This window comes from Alligator sinensis, unplaced genomic scaffold (assembly GCF_000455745.1).
Source record: "Alligator sinensis unplaced genomic scaffold, ASM45574v1 scaffold1385_1, whole genome shotgun sequence".
Classification (NCBI taxonomy): Eukaryota; Metazoa; Chordata; order Crocodylia; family Alligatoridae; genus Alligator; species Alligator sinensis.
This window is the reverse complement of record NW_005842793.1, coordinates 426,111-439,494: the sequence shown is the minus strand read 5'-3', so window position 1 is coordinate 439,494 and position 13,384 is coordinate 426,111. Positions and strand designations below refer to the sequence as shown.

At 44.5% G+C, this 13,384-nt stretch overlaps 1 protein-coding gene across 1 annotated transcript in view; it reads left to right on the top strand.

Annotated features, from left to right (window-relative positions):
* The window catches only part of DEGS2 (delta 4-desaturase, sphingolipid 2), a 15,489-nt gene extending 3,098 nt beyond the window's left edge, over positions 1-12,391 (top strand). The window contains exon 2 of the mRNA XM_025191184.1: positions 10,081-12,391. Coding sequence (XP_025046969.1) covers positions 10,081-10,227 — 147 coding nt within the window. The 3' untranslated portion in view covers positions 10,228-12,391. The remainder of the gene's footprint in view (positions 1-10,080) is intronic.
* The last annotated feature ends 993 nt before the right edge of the window (positions 12,392-13,384 follow it).

Below are 13,384 nucleotides of genomic sequence, written 5' to 3'. Positions count from 1 at the left end.
AACACAATAATTACATATATCAGAAACAATGCTCTGAATGCACTTCCTTCCCAAACAATGCTATAAGAATTAGTATTACAAAAACAACTACAATTACAACTAAAAGTTAAATTTGACACAATACTGTTATTTTCATAATATACTTACAGTCCTACAATTCCGAGAAGCCAAACACCTAAATATGGTTTCATTCCTCAGTAGTACAATTTAATGGGTTGGCCTCAGTAGTACGGTTCAATGGGCTCACCTCAGCAATACAATTCAATAGGCTGGCCTCAATACTGATAGGACTAAGTCCCCTTCTTTCAGTCCCTTTCGGGCGCTCTGCAGCTTCAGCGTGAACTAAGAGATTCGTGTTCACGGAGAGGTTGGTTCAGGTGATCAGTCTGATCTGGCCTACACTTGCGATTCTTCCTTCGTTGTTCTGCAAGTATAGTCACCTCCAAATTGGGACAGTAAGTTACAGTTTTTATTGAGTGAGCTGCCGTCTTGGGCCACTCCTACTCAAACCTGTCATTACCCCCAAATTTGGGCTCGGATCTTACTCAACAGATTCTTTTGCTTAGTAATTAGTTTCTTTTGTTAATCATTTTAAATTACTTTTGGGGAACTTCCATACCACTGCAAGTGACCTTTTCTTACCAATTTGATCAAAAGGCTCTAGGGTTTGATCTCTCGGAACTCAGGATATTTGCTAAAGGATCAATTTCAGGTTCTTTTTGTAAAAGACTTCTAAAGATAAAATTCAAGAGTTAAAACTTTAAGCAAAGTCAGGACCTTTTCGCACGTAGTCCAAAACAATGAACTAGATAAGGAGATAAACCTTATCTTCTTCCTGAAACTGGCTAATGGGCAACCATTACAAACATTCAAACTATTTCATTCAATATGACAAGTAACTTTGCAATGCAATATCATAGTTGATATACCAGGTGAAAGGGGCTAGTTGGTTTTATTTACATTTAGTATAAAAATAATGCCACCGGCTGTTCTTAACCTATGTGTGAATAGTTGAATAGCTGGGAGGAAAAACAAGAATATCTTTTTAGTTTATAGGTCTGAGTTGGTTGCTTGCCACCATCTTGTTTACATAAAATGTATCCAATTAAACTTGTCTAGTGATCAGAGAGAGTTTGAAGTGTGATCTTGTGTATTTGCTGGTGTGCAAAACCTAGGAGGACATAGGCTCAGCTTTGAAGCACACTAAGTTTACAACTAAGTTTGGAGAGACAGACCAGCAGTGGCTGCTGAGTATTTTATTTTTTGAGGCCTCTAAAATTTAACATATGCAAAGGACTTGATTGCTAAAAGTGCTGAGCATTTGCCTTCTGAAAAATTGGGCTTGTTTTGTGTCTCATGTTCTGGAAATAAAGTTCTGGCCATGCAGGGATTTGATTTCTTGTGTATAAGTGTCTAGCAGTTCCTGATTTAATGGATTAACACTGGGCATTCTAAAAGAACCATTTAAGAAGAGGTGGGTTGATGTAGAATAGATTGTACTTACTGTACGCATGGGGTTTTGCCTACTGGTTCAATTACCTGAATTGTCTGCAAATGCTTCACAGTCATCCAAGAGCTTCTGATGCTTCACAAATATTTCCATGACTATTGAGTGCAAAAGCCTCTGAGCAAGCCTGGTAAATGCCTCCCCTTACACTGCATCAATGCAAACCCTTTCAGTACTGCTGTAAGTGAGAGTAGTGAAGGTGTTACTTTTTAGTTGGTCTTCCTCATCTGCCCCAACATGCTCTTGGTCTTCCTTTATTAGAGGTCACTCTGCCATGCTTCATGAAGCATGCGCATGAGTTTGAACAAAAGTGTACTTAGCTGGTTGCTAAAGCTGGTGATGCTGTTAGGCAGGTGTGAATGAGAGAGGAGCTTCCCCATCCCCTGATCAGTTTCCATGGGCTTTGGGAGCTATTAGTTCACCCCCTTGGCAAGGATGCTTTGACAAGGATGGTAGGGAAGAGCTAGTTGAACCTCATGAAGGTGCTTGGAAGTGTTCCACCTGCTGGTCACGATGCACAGACTACATACGTCTGTGGATCTGAGGTTAGTCTCCTTGTCTATCTGCCTCTACTAAGGACTAGAGAAATTGTCAAGCTTTTGCACAGTGGACTCAGCTGAATTTTTTGTCAGTGCTTTTGATAGAAAACTGCTCACAGAGGTAGAAATTTTTGCAAAATCTCAAAATAGAAAAAATTGTTGCCAACCCCCCCAAAAGCTGAAGATCAAATTTTGCAGAAAACAGTCCCATTCATAATTTTTTATTTTTTATTTTTACAAGGGACAGAAAAAATTCTTCCCAACTAGCTTCATTGCACAAGTGGCACAACGGTAAGAATAAGGAAGCAAAGAGCTTACATTGTTTAGGGAATCCCAATCTCAAGGTGAGCTTTGAGATGCAGCCTGCCTATTTGTAGGTAATAGGACAACACGTAATCTCATTCCCTTGCCCCTGTTTCCCTCATTCCCTTGCCAACCTGTTTCAAGCAGGTAAGTTCTGCTCCTGACTAGTTATGTGACTGGACAGAACAGAATCTATGGAAGAATGTATTGGAGCAAGTCATCAGCTGGTACATAGGTGCACAGAGATGCTGGTATGACATATTACTATTTTTCATGTAAAAGGCACTCGCTCATGGGGAAAAAAAACCATGATATCCACAGATCAAAACCTAATGAAAATGCAGTGCACTGTATCTAGTACTGGAGACTGCACCTGTTCTTGGGAGCTGTAGTAAGAATTAGGGGCCATATAGTATGCTATAGTAACAGGGGAGCATTGTATGGCCATGTTGGCCTGGTTCACACAAAGCAGGCTGGCTGGTATTAAAGGGGTGGTGGCAGAATGAGAGAATAATTGGACTTTGAACCATACATCCACTTGTTTATCAGATGCTTGGTCTTGCCTGCCGCTACAGATGGCTCATACAAACTGTCCCAGCATTGTATTTGCTGCTGGAAAAATATGCATTAGTCTGATCCTTGAAAGATTACAGAACAGAAACAGGAAACACTGGGTCATGCTGTAACCTGGTAGCCATTAAATGTAAGCTGCATGGGTCTCCTTTACCAATAAGATGCAAGTTACCTCTTACCTTGTATACCATGAAATTAATACCATGGTGTTTCAAAGTATTAGTTTTAAAGATCAATGTGATGCTTGTTATTAGGCTTTACTTTTGCACAAACTTCATTCTCAGATTTTAAACAGGGGTAAAGGGTACATTTTGTTTATCTGTAGAATTGCACACCCTTGTGAAAATGCATTAACTATAGTGGAAATCTTCTCTACAAACAGAATAAAAGAACTATTGTTACACTGAGTATTACCCAAGGCAAAGTAGTTAGTTATTAAACTTGTGGGAGGGAAGGATGTAGCAGGGTATAAAACCAGACATAAACTGGCTACCCTGAAGATCTATTGTGGCTGTGTTTGTTTAAAACACAGGTTAACTCATGAGAGCCAGTGTTAACTTTTCAATCACTTAATTTTTTTTAATGAAGTAAGTACTTGGAGCCATTAACGCACATGTAGGTAGCCTGTAAATGTTCTTCGGATTAATGCCATCATCCCCTCTTTTTATTCTTAGACTTTTTCTTATGGCAAGAACTTTTATCATCTTAATGTTTAGATAGGCTCTAGCACACAGGGATTTCTACAGTGCAGATAGTCTAGAAGACAGTGAATATACCTGTAGTAAGGGGCTGGAATTTCAGTGGTATCTAGGAGCTCCAGTCAGCTACCTGCCCCCCTATGCCAGGCACTGTGCAAACAACCAAAGAGAATGCCCTTGCCCCCAGGAGCTTACAAACAATTCAAGACTAACATCAGATGGATACAGACAAATGGGGCACTATTGGCCAGTATATGTAGGACTCTGCCAAACATACAGGCACCTCACGTGCTCTTGCAGCTGCAGGCTCCATCGGCTGTGGGCTCCCAGCCGCAGAAGCTCATGGTGCATCCCTGCAGCCAGGAACCCTGTCAGCTGTGAGATCCTCACCTCAAAGGCGCATGACATGCCTCTGAGGCTGGGAGCCTAGATCAGCCGACAGGGCTCCAAGCTATGGGGCACTCCTGGCTGCGCACTCAATTGATGGCATCATAGGAACCAGCCACAAAGTTGTACGGTTTTTGTGGCATAACTTTGTGGCTTATTCCTTGTTTTAAGACACCATGAATTGCTTTAACATATGGCTAGGTTATGATTTACAACGTACTGTCTGCCTGCAGCTTATTCCAGGGCAGTAAGATCGTTTGAGAAAGACCGAGGCTATTACCTGCTCATCTGCCACCTAGTGGAGAGATTTAATAATAGTTCCTTCTGTGCATTGTGACTTAAAGGTAGCTTTGTGCATTGATTTTAATACAGGTGTAAATGTGTCATCATCTCTCCAGTCAGCCTGACTGTCCTGTGCATCCAGGAGATTAGGGTACACAGTTTGTGTTTTGTGATCCTGTTAGACTATACAGCTAAACACACTACGTGACTTGATGTTGGATTTCTTCCTGGTAATCTCATCAACAAAGCAAGACTGTAAAGAATGTTGCTGGTTTTAGTATGCAGGATAAAACTTCCATATAGTTTCTGTGAGGTGGCACAGCGGGGAAACCAAGACATCAAAATATACATTTAGGACATGGAACATATTTGTTTATAGCCTCTACATGCTGGATAGAAAGCAGAACAAGCAAAGTTCTGGGGACCCAAGCATCAACAATCTGGATGACCCAGTAAGAAACATCTGCATTGTAAAAGCCTCCCTGAATCAATGGCCCCATTAGAGTAGGACAGATAGCTACTTTGCTTTAAATGTATTAGTGCTGCTCCTGCACCAAGGTAGTCTTCACAGTGCAGGACAGCACTACTGTTCTTAGCACACTGGTTGTGTCTAGTGTAGATCAGGCCTGAGCTATCTGGAGAAGGAAGTTGCATTAACTTCGGCCCCATGTAGAGGTCTGGCAATGTAGGGGTGGAGAGAAAATGTAGGGGTGGAGGCCAGTTTGAAGAGGAGCTCAGGGCCCTTTCATAGCTTGTACCCATTCTCCCCTTTGGATGCTGAGGAGGGATAATTCCAGTGTTGCAGGTGGTGTAAGGGTGAGGCAGTTGGCAGTACCCTTCTGCTTCCTCAGTGAATTCCAGCCTTGGTGTTAGGGGGAAGGAGGAATGAGAACTGTTCTGCTGGGGATGGCTTCTCAGATGACACAAACCAATGTCCTGTGACCACTTACAAAGTCTCCTTTAAAAAAAACCCAACAAAAAAACCTTAAATTCTCTAGTTTCCTGTAGTGAATGTATTGCTGATACCCCATAAGTTGTTGTGTGCTTGCTGTTTTAGCTAGGTAACGACCACATTTTAGATGATCAAATACTTTCTGAAAGCGTCTTGCAAACATAATTAAACATTTATTGTCATAGTATTTGGGCACCAGAATTAGAAGCTGCTAGAGCAGGCTCTGCGCAAGCATAGCAGGCACTAGTCCTTGTTGCCAGGAGCTCACAACTTGAATAGACGTGGTGGGAAAATAATCCCTGTTTCATGAGGGGAGCAGAAGTCATGTAACAGAGGAATTATGCTATTTGAGGCTAAGATCACAGAAAGCTTGTGAACTAAATCCATATCCCCGCAAGTTCCCATCATCCTTTTCCTGAACAACATGAATCTTTATCTGTGTCTGCTAAATAGTAGACAAGGTTCCTTGGGTGAATTTGATATCTTTTATATCAAAGCCAGCACAGGTTCAAGCTTTTGGGTTCAAACACCCTTCGTCAGGCTAAGGAAGCTTCAGCAGTTGGTGTGTGCTCTTCCTGGATGGAATGAAGAGTCTCTTCATTCCATCCAGGAAGAGCACACACCAACTGCTGAAGCTTCCTTAGCCTGACGAAGGGTGTTTGAACCCGAAAGCTTGCTTAATAACTATTCTCCAACCATCTGGGTTGGTCTAATAAAAGATATCAAATTCACCCAAGGAACCTTGTCTGCCTATGTCCTTAGACCAACACGGCTACAACCTGAACCCCTGCTAAATAGTAAGAACTCTTTCCTGACTGATGAGCAGGAAAGTAGAAGGCACAGTGTAAAAACCCTTGTGCCCTAATGAAACATCCAGATCCCATCACTTCTCTCATTAAATTGTGAGCTCCTGGAGGCAAGGATTAGTGTACAGCAGGGTGTCTAACCTTTTTGAATGTGGGGCCGGATCACAAACTTTTTATCACCCAGTGGGCTGGCGAGCCATATTCAAAGACGTCACAGGAAGTGGTATCATATCAGGAAGTGATGTCACGTGACCTTTGACACCAGTGAAGTCTCAGGGGTTGACATGGCATGCATGCCCGGATTGACATGGTGCTGCAGGAGCCGCTTGGCTACAACTGGGTTGACCTGGTGCTGAGAAGCCATGGGGCCAGGCCAGGGTTAACCTGGGGCCCGCCTGGCCTGCTGGTGCCATGCCTGGGTTGACATGGTGCTGCAGGACCCGCCTGGGCAGAACTCGGTCGACACCAGCCAGGAAAAGCAGCGTGCAGCTAGCTGAAGCCAGCTTCCCATGTGCTGCTGGGGACGGGAGGAGGCTGGCCAGGGCTTGACCGGCCAGGGCAGAAGCGGGGATGGAGCCGTGTGCTGCTCGGGACTGACCGGTGCAGGCTCGTCCCGTCCCAAGCGGCACATGGCTCCGCCGCCTCTTCTGCTGGCCAGTGCAGACCCAGCCGGGCTCCTCCTCCTGTCCCAGCAGCACATGAGAAGCGGCCCCCTTGGGGCCTCGTGACCGGGCCTGGAGAGCCACAGCGCCCAGGGGGAGACTGGCCGGGGGAGCAGGCGCCGCCTTGCTGTGGGGCCAAGCAGGGCAGGGAAGGGCAGCGGGGCTGGCTTGAAGTGGGTGGGTGATGAGGCAGACGCAGGCCAGCAGTGTCGGCGGCCGCTGCTTACCCTCCTGCGCGGGGCCGCTCCCTCGGGCCCCGCGGGGGTAAGCAGGTCCCCTCCCCTCCCTGCTGGCTGGGGCCTGTGGGACACTCCTGCCCGCCTCGCTGTGGCCCCACCCTGCCTGCCTCGCCGCGGCTTTGCCACTGCCACTGCAGCTCCGCCGCTGCAGCCCCACTGCCACTGCCGTGGCTCCATGCTCTGCAGCGGCGGCTCCACACTCTGCGCCGCTGCAGCTCTGCGCTCCGCACCGCCGTGGTGGCTCCACACCACGGCCACCGTGGTCCTGTGCTCTGCGGTGGCAGCACTGCCACCGCTGCGGGCCAGATAAAATGGCTTGGCGGGCCATATGGCAGGCCACGGGCCGTATGTTGGACAAGCCTGGTGTACAGTGTTGGTGCAGAGCCTGTTCTAGCAGAGTTTCTCTATCTAAACCCAAAGAGCTGAGGCAATCCAAGTTCTTGCAGAAGTGCTAGGGTATCTGAGTGCTAGGGTTTACTTTTTCAACCCCTTATGGATAAAAAGCTGCATAACCAGAAGTTGGTATAAAAAAAGTAATTCCCTGTGTACCATAAAGTGTGCAAGACATTGTCAAAAGGGGATGTATAAAACAGGAAGTTGAAGGAATTTATAGTGCAGCCAGCTGCAGCTGATATGGGTTTACATTTTAACTCCACCTGAGGTTCTTAGGTTGGAGGGGTTGTTTTTGTTTTTTTGTTTTTCTTTAAATTGAAGGTCAAAAAGCTGCATACAAATTAGTCATGCTTCCCATGAGCCATAGGCGTCATAGTTTAATGAAGGTGGGGGGAAATCTTATTGCTCTCAACTTAGCTAGCTTTTACAATCTTTGGGTGTTTGCTTTTTAATTGGAAGTGAATAATTGGCTGAAAGGAAACTTGTTTTTTGATCTGTTGTTCTTCCTGAGACACTATGGCTTTTGTTTGCCTAGAAGGTGGAGTTCTAGTTTTAGAATGACAGATGACACACCAGATGACTTTTTTAACTGTTTCCTGAATGTACCTAAGGGATGCATCTACATGAGATGCTTTATTCGAGATTAGCGCAAATTACTGCACAGTATGTGTCGCCATATACATGTGCAGATGCTTACTGCGCAGAAATTTGCTGTAATCATGAGTAAATTTGCTATCTGTAAATACAATTAGCAAATTTACTTGAGTAATTACTGTGCACTATGGCAAGTGTAGACGGCCAATCAGGAGCAAATTTGCTCCCCGTCAGCTGGGCAGCAGGGGGCGGGAGATTGCTCCCTGCCCCTGGGAGCTGCCTGCCACTAGAGCCTGGGTGTGGACAATGTCCCCTTGCCCTGGCAGCAGGGCGCCCCCAGTCCCCACTCTGCAAATGCAGACCAGGGGCTGGGAGCTCCCTGCTGCTGGGGCAGGGGAACATTGTCCACACCCAGGCTCTAGCACCAGAGCCTGCCCCAGCAGCAGGCAGCTCCCAAGGGCAGGGAGCAATCTCCCAGCCCCTTCTAGGAGATGGATGTCTCCTTGCCCGGTGCTTCCTACCAGCCCCTGGGCTACAGCTCCCCCTGGCGGCTACATGCAGCGCCAGTGGGGGAAGGAGCCAACTGAAAGCAGGAGAATCTGTTCCTGCTTTCCTGCATGTGTAGACACCTGCCTGGGCTGGGTTTACTCTGGAGTAAATTGCTCTAGAGTAAACCCACCCTGGAGCATTTGCATGTGTAGGTGCGCACAAGGAGTATAGTACAGCAGGTAGCTGAAAGTGATCTAGCTGATTATCACAGATTTCTGTTCAAGTGGTAGGGGTAGGATAAAGTAGAAGACAGCACACAACTTAGATTCAGGAGGATTTTAGAACACTACTGTAATCACAGATAGCTACTATCTATCTTTTTTCCATCTCCCTGCTAAAACCATTAAGGTTTAATCTGACTATTGTTTTAGTTAGTTGGGGTTTTTTTGCATTCCCAAACCTGTAAATTAAGCTGTGAATAAGGAGGGCAGCCTACATGGCCTTTTACTAATCACTTTGTAGAGCTGTGGGAGAGCAGAGAGAAGCTTAATTAGGGATCTGAGATTAGTCAGCATTTTTGCTGCATGCCCAGTAATGGTACTGATGGGGAGATGGCTGCAGCTACTGTATTTGGTCACTTCTGCACTGGTTTGTGCAGTCACTAAAGTGAGGTGACAGTACCTGAACTTGTAACTATTGTGGTGGTATTTGAGATATGGACAAGCACATCCTGAGGAATAAATTTGGAGCAACTAGCCTGACTGTCAGTAAAATGAAGCAGGCTGGGCATTTGAAAGCATGAGAAATGAGTAGGCTCTGCAGTGACAACATAGGCATCCGGAAGCACAACAAGCTTGGCTCTGATCTATGGGGCGGTAAACTTGCCATTGTTAGGGCAGGGCTAGATAATTTGGGAGGGATTGCATCATGAATTCCAAGTTTTAAACTGGGGCATCCTAACGTGCCACAGGCTTACCTGTTTGTCCCTGGCTTCAGCTAGTACTTGTTACTTCTGGGTAAATTAGGACAATTCAGAGACCCTCTCTTCCCTTCTCCGAAAATCCTAGGTTGGGGCTGCTGAATGTCGGGAGTCAAAATCCAACGATCAGATTTAGGTTCTTCAAAGTTCTGAGGATGGAGCTGGATCAGCCCGTTGGGGACACAACACAGCTAACAAAGCTCCAGCTGGATTCAGATGGACCTGAATTTTTACCAAAACTATTTTGGTTCTCGATAAAGTCCACGTACACAAGAAAACTAAACTAGGTTTGACATTCATAGTAACCCTTAAATAGTGAATCTGTGAAATGGTCCTGTTAGATATTGCAGTTGAAATATTTGGTTTTGTTAGTGCAATCAAGTGTGTAGCCAGAGTGCTTTGGAGTTGAAGTGGGCAAAATACTGTATGTGTACATGTTGAGTAAAAGAAGGCAAAGCTGGAACTTCTGCTTGGCACTTTTTGCTACAAGAACTAGCTATCTAAAATGCAACAGCTCTCAGTACCGCAGCAGGTCTTGATCTGATGGAGTTTGATCTGTGCTACAGTAAGTCTTTCAGGCTGTTTTTAAAGCTACAAGGAAGTAAAGCATAAACTGACCTAGAAAACAAAACTGGCCTTGACAATGCTTGGCTAAATGGGTTTCTTTTTCTTTTCAGGTGAAGAAGATCGCAGCAGAATACTATGACAACCTTCCTCAGCACCAGTCTTGGGTTCGAGTTCTCTGGGATTTCATTTTTGATGACACAATTGGCCCTTACTCAAGAGTTAAGAGAATATGTAAACTAGCAAGAGAAAACCTATAGATTTGTGTCATTTGCTTTTATTAATATAAATAATTTGCTCCTAATTTCCCAAACTGAGTTTTCAGAGACTGCTGAAAAGAGCTGAAGTAACATTCTTATGCCTTCAGGTTTTATATAGGCAAAGAAATGTTGTTATGAAGCAACCAAAGGCATCAATTTTAGAGTAATGTAGCTTTTATTGAAGGATTTTTGTGTGTGTGTGTTCATCCTGACAGCACGTTACATATGCATGTATTCCTGAATGTAGGGGTGACTGGTGCCTCCTGAGTCTGGGGTGGGGGGGGATGGGGGACAATTTGTGGGCGGGCCAAAAGCCCCATATCCACTCATATACTTCTGTGCCGCAGCTTAGTGCTCTCCCCCCAACACGCCACTGGCCTACGCAGCAAAAAAGTTGCTCCATCCTGCGCGGTACCAAGTTGAGGGCCAATCTCAGGCGGGGCATGTGCCCCCCCTACCAGTCGCCTGTGCCTGACCACCCCTGTCATCTGGGAACTTGTTAGGTCACAATCAAAAAACAAACAAAACCCCCAATGAAGCAAAAAAACAAAGAAAAACCCAAGAAAATACATATCCCTTAATTTAAGGTCCTGAATTTTTTTATGAGATTCAGGTGAGGCCTGTTTTATAAAGCAGAATGCTGCAGATTTTGGAGAACTGGAGAAATTTTCTTCAAACAGGTATTTGGCATACTATTATTGCAAGCAAATAGGAGTTTGCCCTTGAATGCATGCCAAAGTCCCTGCTTTCTTGGCTGTATCCTTGTAGTACTCTTCCAGCCAAAATTTCTTGTTTCTGGTTTCTGCAGCTGGGTGGACAGCTGCACTCCTGTCATGTACCATATGTAGGAGAATGTGGGGGAATGACCCCAAAATGAAAGTGAAAGTAGGTGAAATAACTGTAGAGCCCACAGCAGTGCATGATAAACAAAACAGCAAAAATCTGTTCCTTCTAGTTTCTGGTTTAAAAGTGAGCACTGGATTTCCATGTTCATTCAGTGATGCAAGATCAGCTTCTTCATACTGAAGGAAAGAAATCTTCCAAGCAACTTCCCTGCAAGGCTTTAATCTCAGTGCTGCTAAATGAGCCAGCAAACAATTCAGCTCATTCGATTTAGTTCTGCAGAGCTAATAGGAGAAACTAGAAGTACATTTATCATAGGCCATAGATATTCTCTAAGACCTAGAAGACAGTCAGGCTGCACAGCTTTTGGAAAAGAAGGTATCTTTTTGGTTTATGCTGCAGAGCAGAACCATGTTACAAGGCTCAGCTTTTCTAGACCTAGTGGAAGTGAAGAATAGTGGTACTAGAAGAGCATATACTGGAAACTAATGGTTTAGCATATCTAAGACAGTGGTTTCTAAATCTTGCATGAATATTGACCATCTTAAGGGTCACTGAAGAACTTACTCGTTTCCTGATGTAAGCTTTGCAGAGGCAGTACAGGCTATACAGTGTTTTACACTGTTGTGTAACTAGAGATTGTCTTTGTCAGCAAGGATTAAGCAGAGGAATCGATCGATCCGTCAGTATGTTGAGTGTTTGTCAGCTATTTTGAATCGCCGCCCCTTGTCATCTCCAACATTCCTTCTGCTTTTGTATGCAAGGAAAAGTCTTTTCAAGGCAGTTCTAGAAGCCTGGCTCCAGTTATTTAACAGTATGTGTTCAACTGAGTTGATGCTTGTGTCAAACTCTTAGACCAACTTGGATCTAAATGTGGGCTATGGTAATTCTTTGAACAGAACTAAATGTACAGTATAACCAGCTTGGTGCAGTTCTTACTCCAGCAAGTCGTGTTTGAGAGCTGGGTAAAAATGGACTTTAGTAAGAGGTAAAAGGTGGGAGTGGGGCTATTTGTGCTGAAACCCCAAGAAAATTTTAAGATGAACTGCAAGGCAGGCGCTGTCTGCTCTAGTTGATTAGGCAGTTCTTCCCAGGTTGTACCACTGGCCAGCTTTTGCTTCCTTTCTGGAAAGAGCCTGTTTACTGCTATTCCAAATGGTATTTTTTAGCCAGACAGGCTCTTTAAACTTGGAAAGTCGCACTGGACTTTGTGGAATCAGAAAAAATATATGCCTTAAACTTTGATTATTTTAGTTATAAGATGACATAACCGCTTTGTGGAGAATTGCTGGCTCTGTATAGTAGAACAGATAAGAGAAAGTGTTTGTTCTTTGTAACTCCTCTGCAACTGCTTCGCTCACCGCGGCCTTGAAGATAGCAAAAAAGTATGTACAAATCTGATTTCCAGGTGCAAGAAGGAGGTTTGTGAACTAACCTCGCCTCCCCCATTAGTTCCCATCCTGATTACAGCAAAGAAATAATGAAGTAATATTATAGCTGCTTTTCATGCTAATTTCACTATATGATCACATGAGTTGTAAGCAACTGTTAAAGTATATAAGCCTCCTGATTTTGCTCTTGGGGGGGGACCCCTTCCAAGTGCTTGGGAAATCCATGTCACTTTGGAATCCCCCCTACAGCTGTAGTTTCTTTTGAATAAAAGCTTCTGCTGACCTGACCCAAAAGTATGCTGCGTGTGTTTTCACGACAACTGCATGCCTAAAACAGAAGGGCTACAAGCAATTTTTTGCAAGCTGGCTGCAGGAAGCACTGTAGCAATAGTAACTGGTCCTGGAGAATGTTTGACAGATTTAATAACCAAGTTCAAACAGTTCTTTCAACAGAAAGTTATCAATGGTAGGAGATGATATCAGATTCTGCTCTTGTAAAGCTTAGGCTGAACTAAATCAAGTGGAAACTCAAGATTGTGGTTGGATTGTGGAAGAATGGGCCTTTATTTGTACAAAGTATGACTGGGTGTGCACTTCTGGACTTCAGCCACAGCTCTGAGAATAAAAGGCAAGTGTCCTGCATTAGTGTTCCTGCAGGCTGTATTGTGATAATATGAGCCTTAAAGTCCTATTTCAATTTGTGTGTTTAAAAAAAGACCCCAACCCTGAGCCTGTGCCAATGGCAGTGACAGGTTAGCAGTACCAGGGAATTTAGAAGTGTGTCAACATGTATGACTGTTGACAAAACTGTTTTACAATTGCCAAATAGCCTAGTGCTGAACAGGCCACAGCACTTGAGATTTCATAAACTAATGTCGGGGAGTGAAAAGGGAGGTCCCGCAGGGAGGAACTGTGAGGGCAAG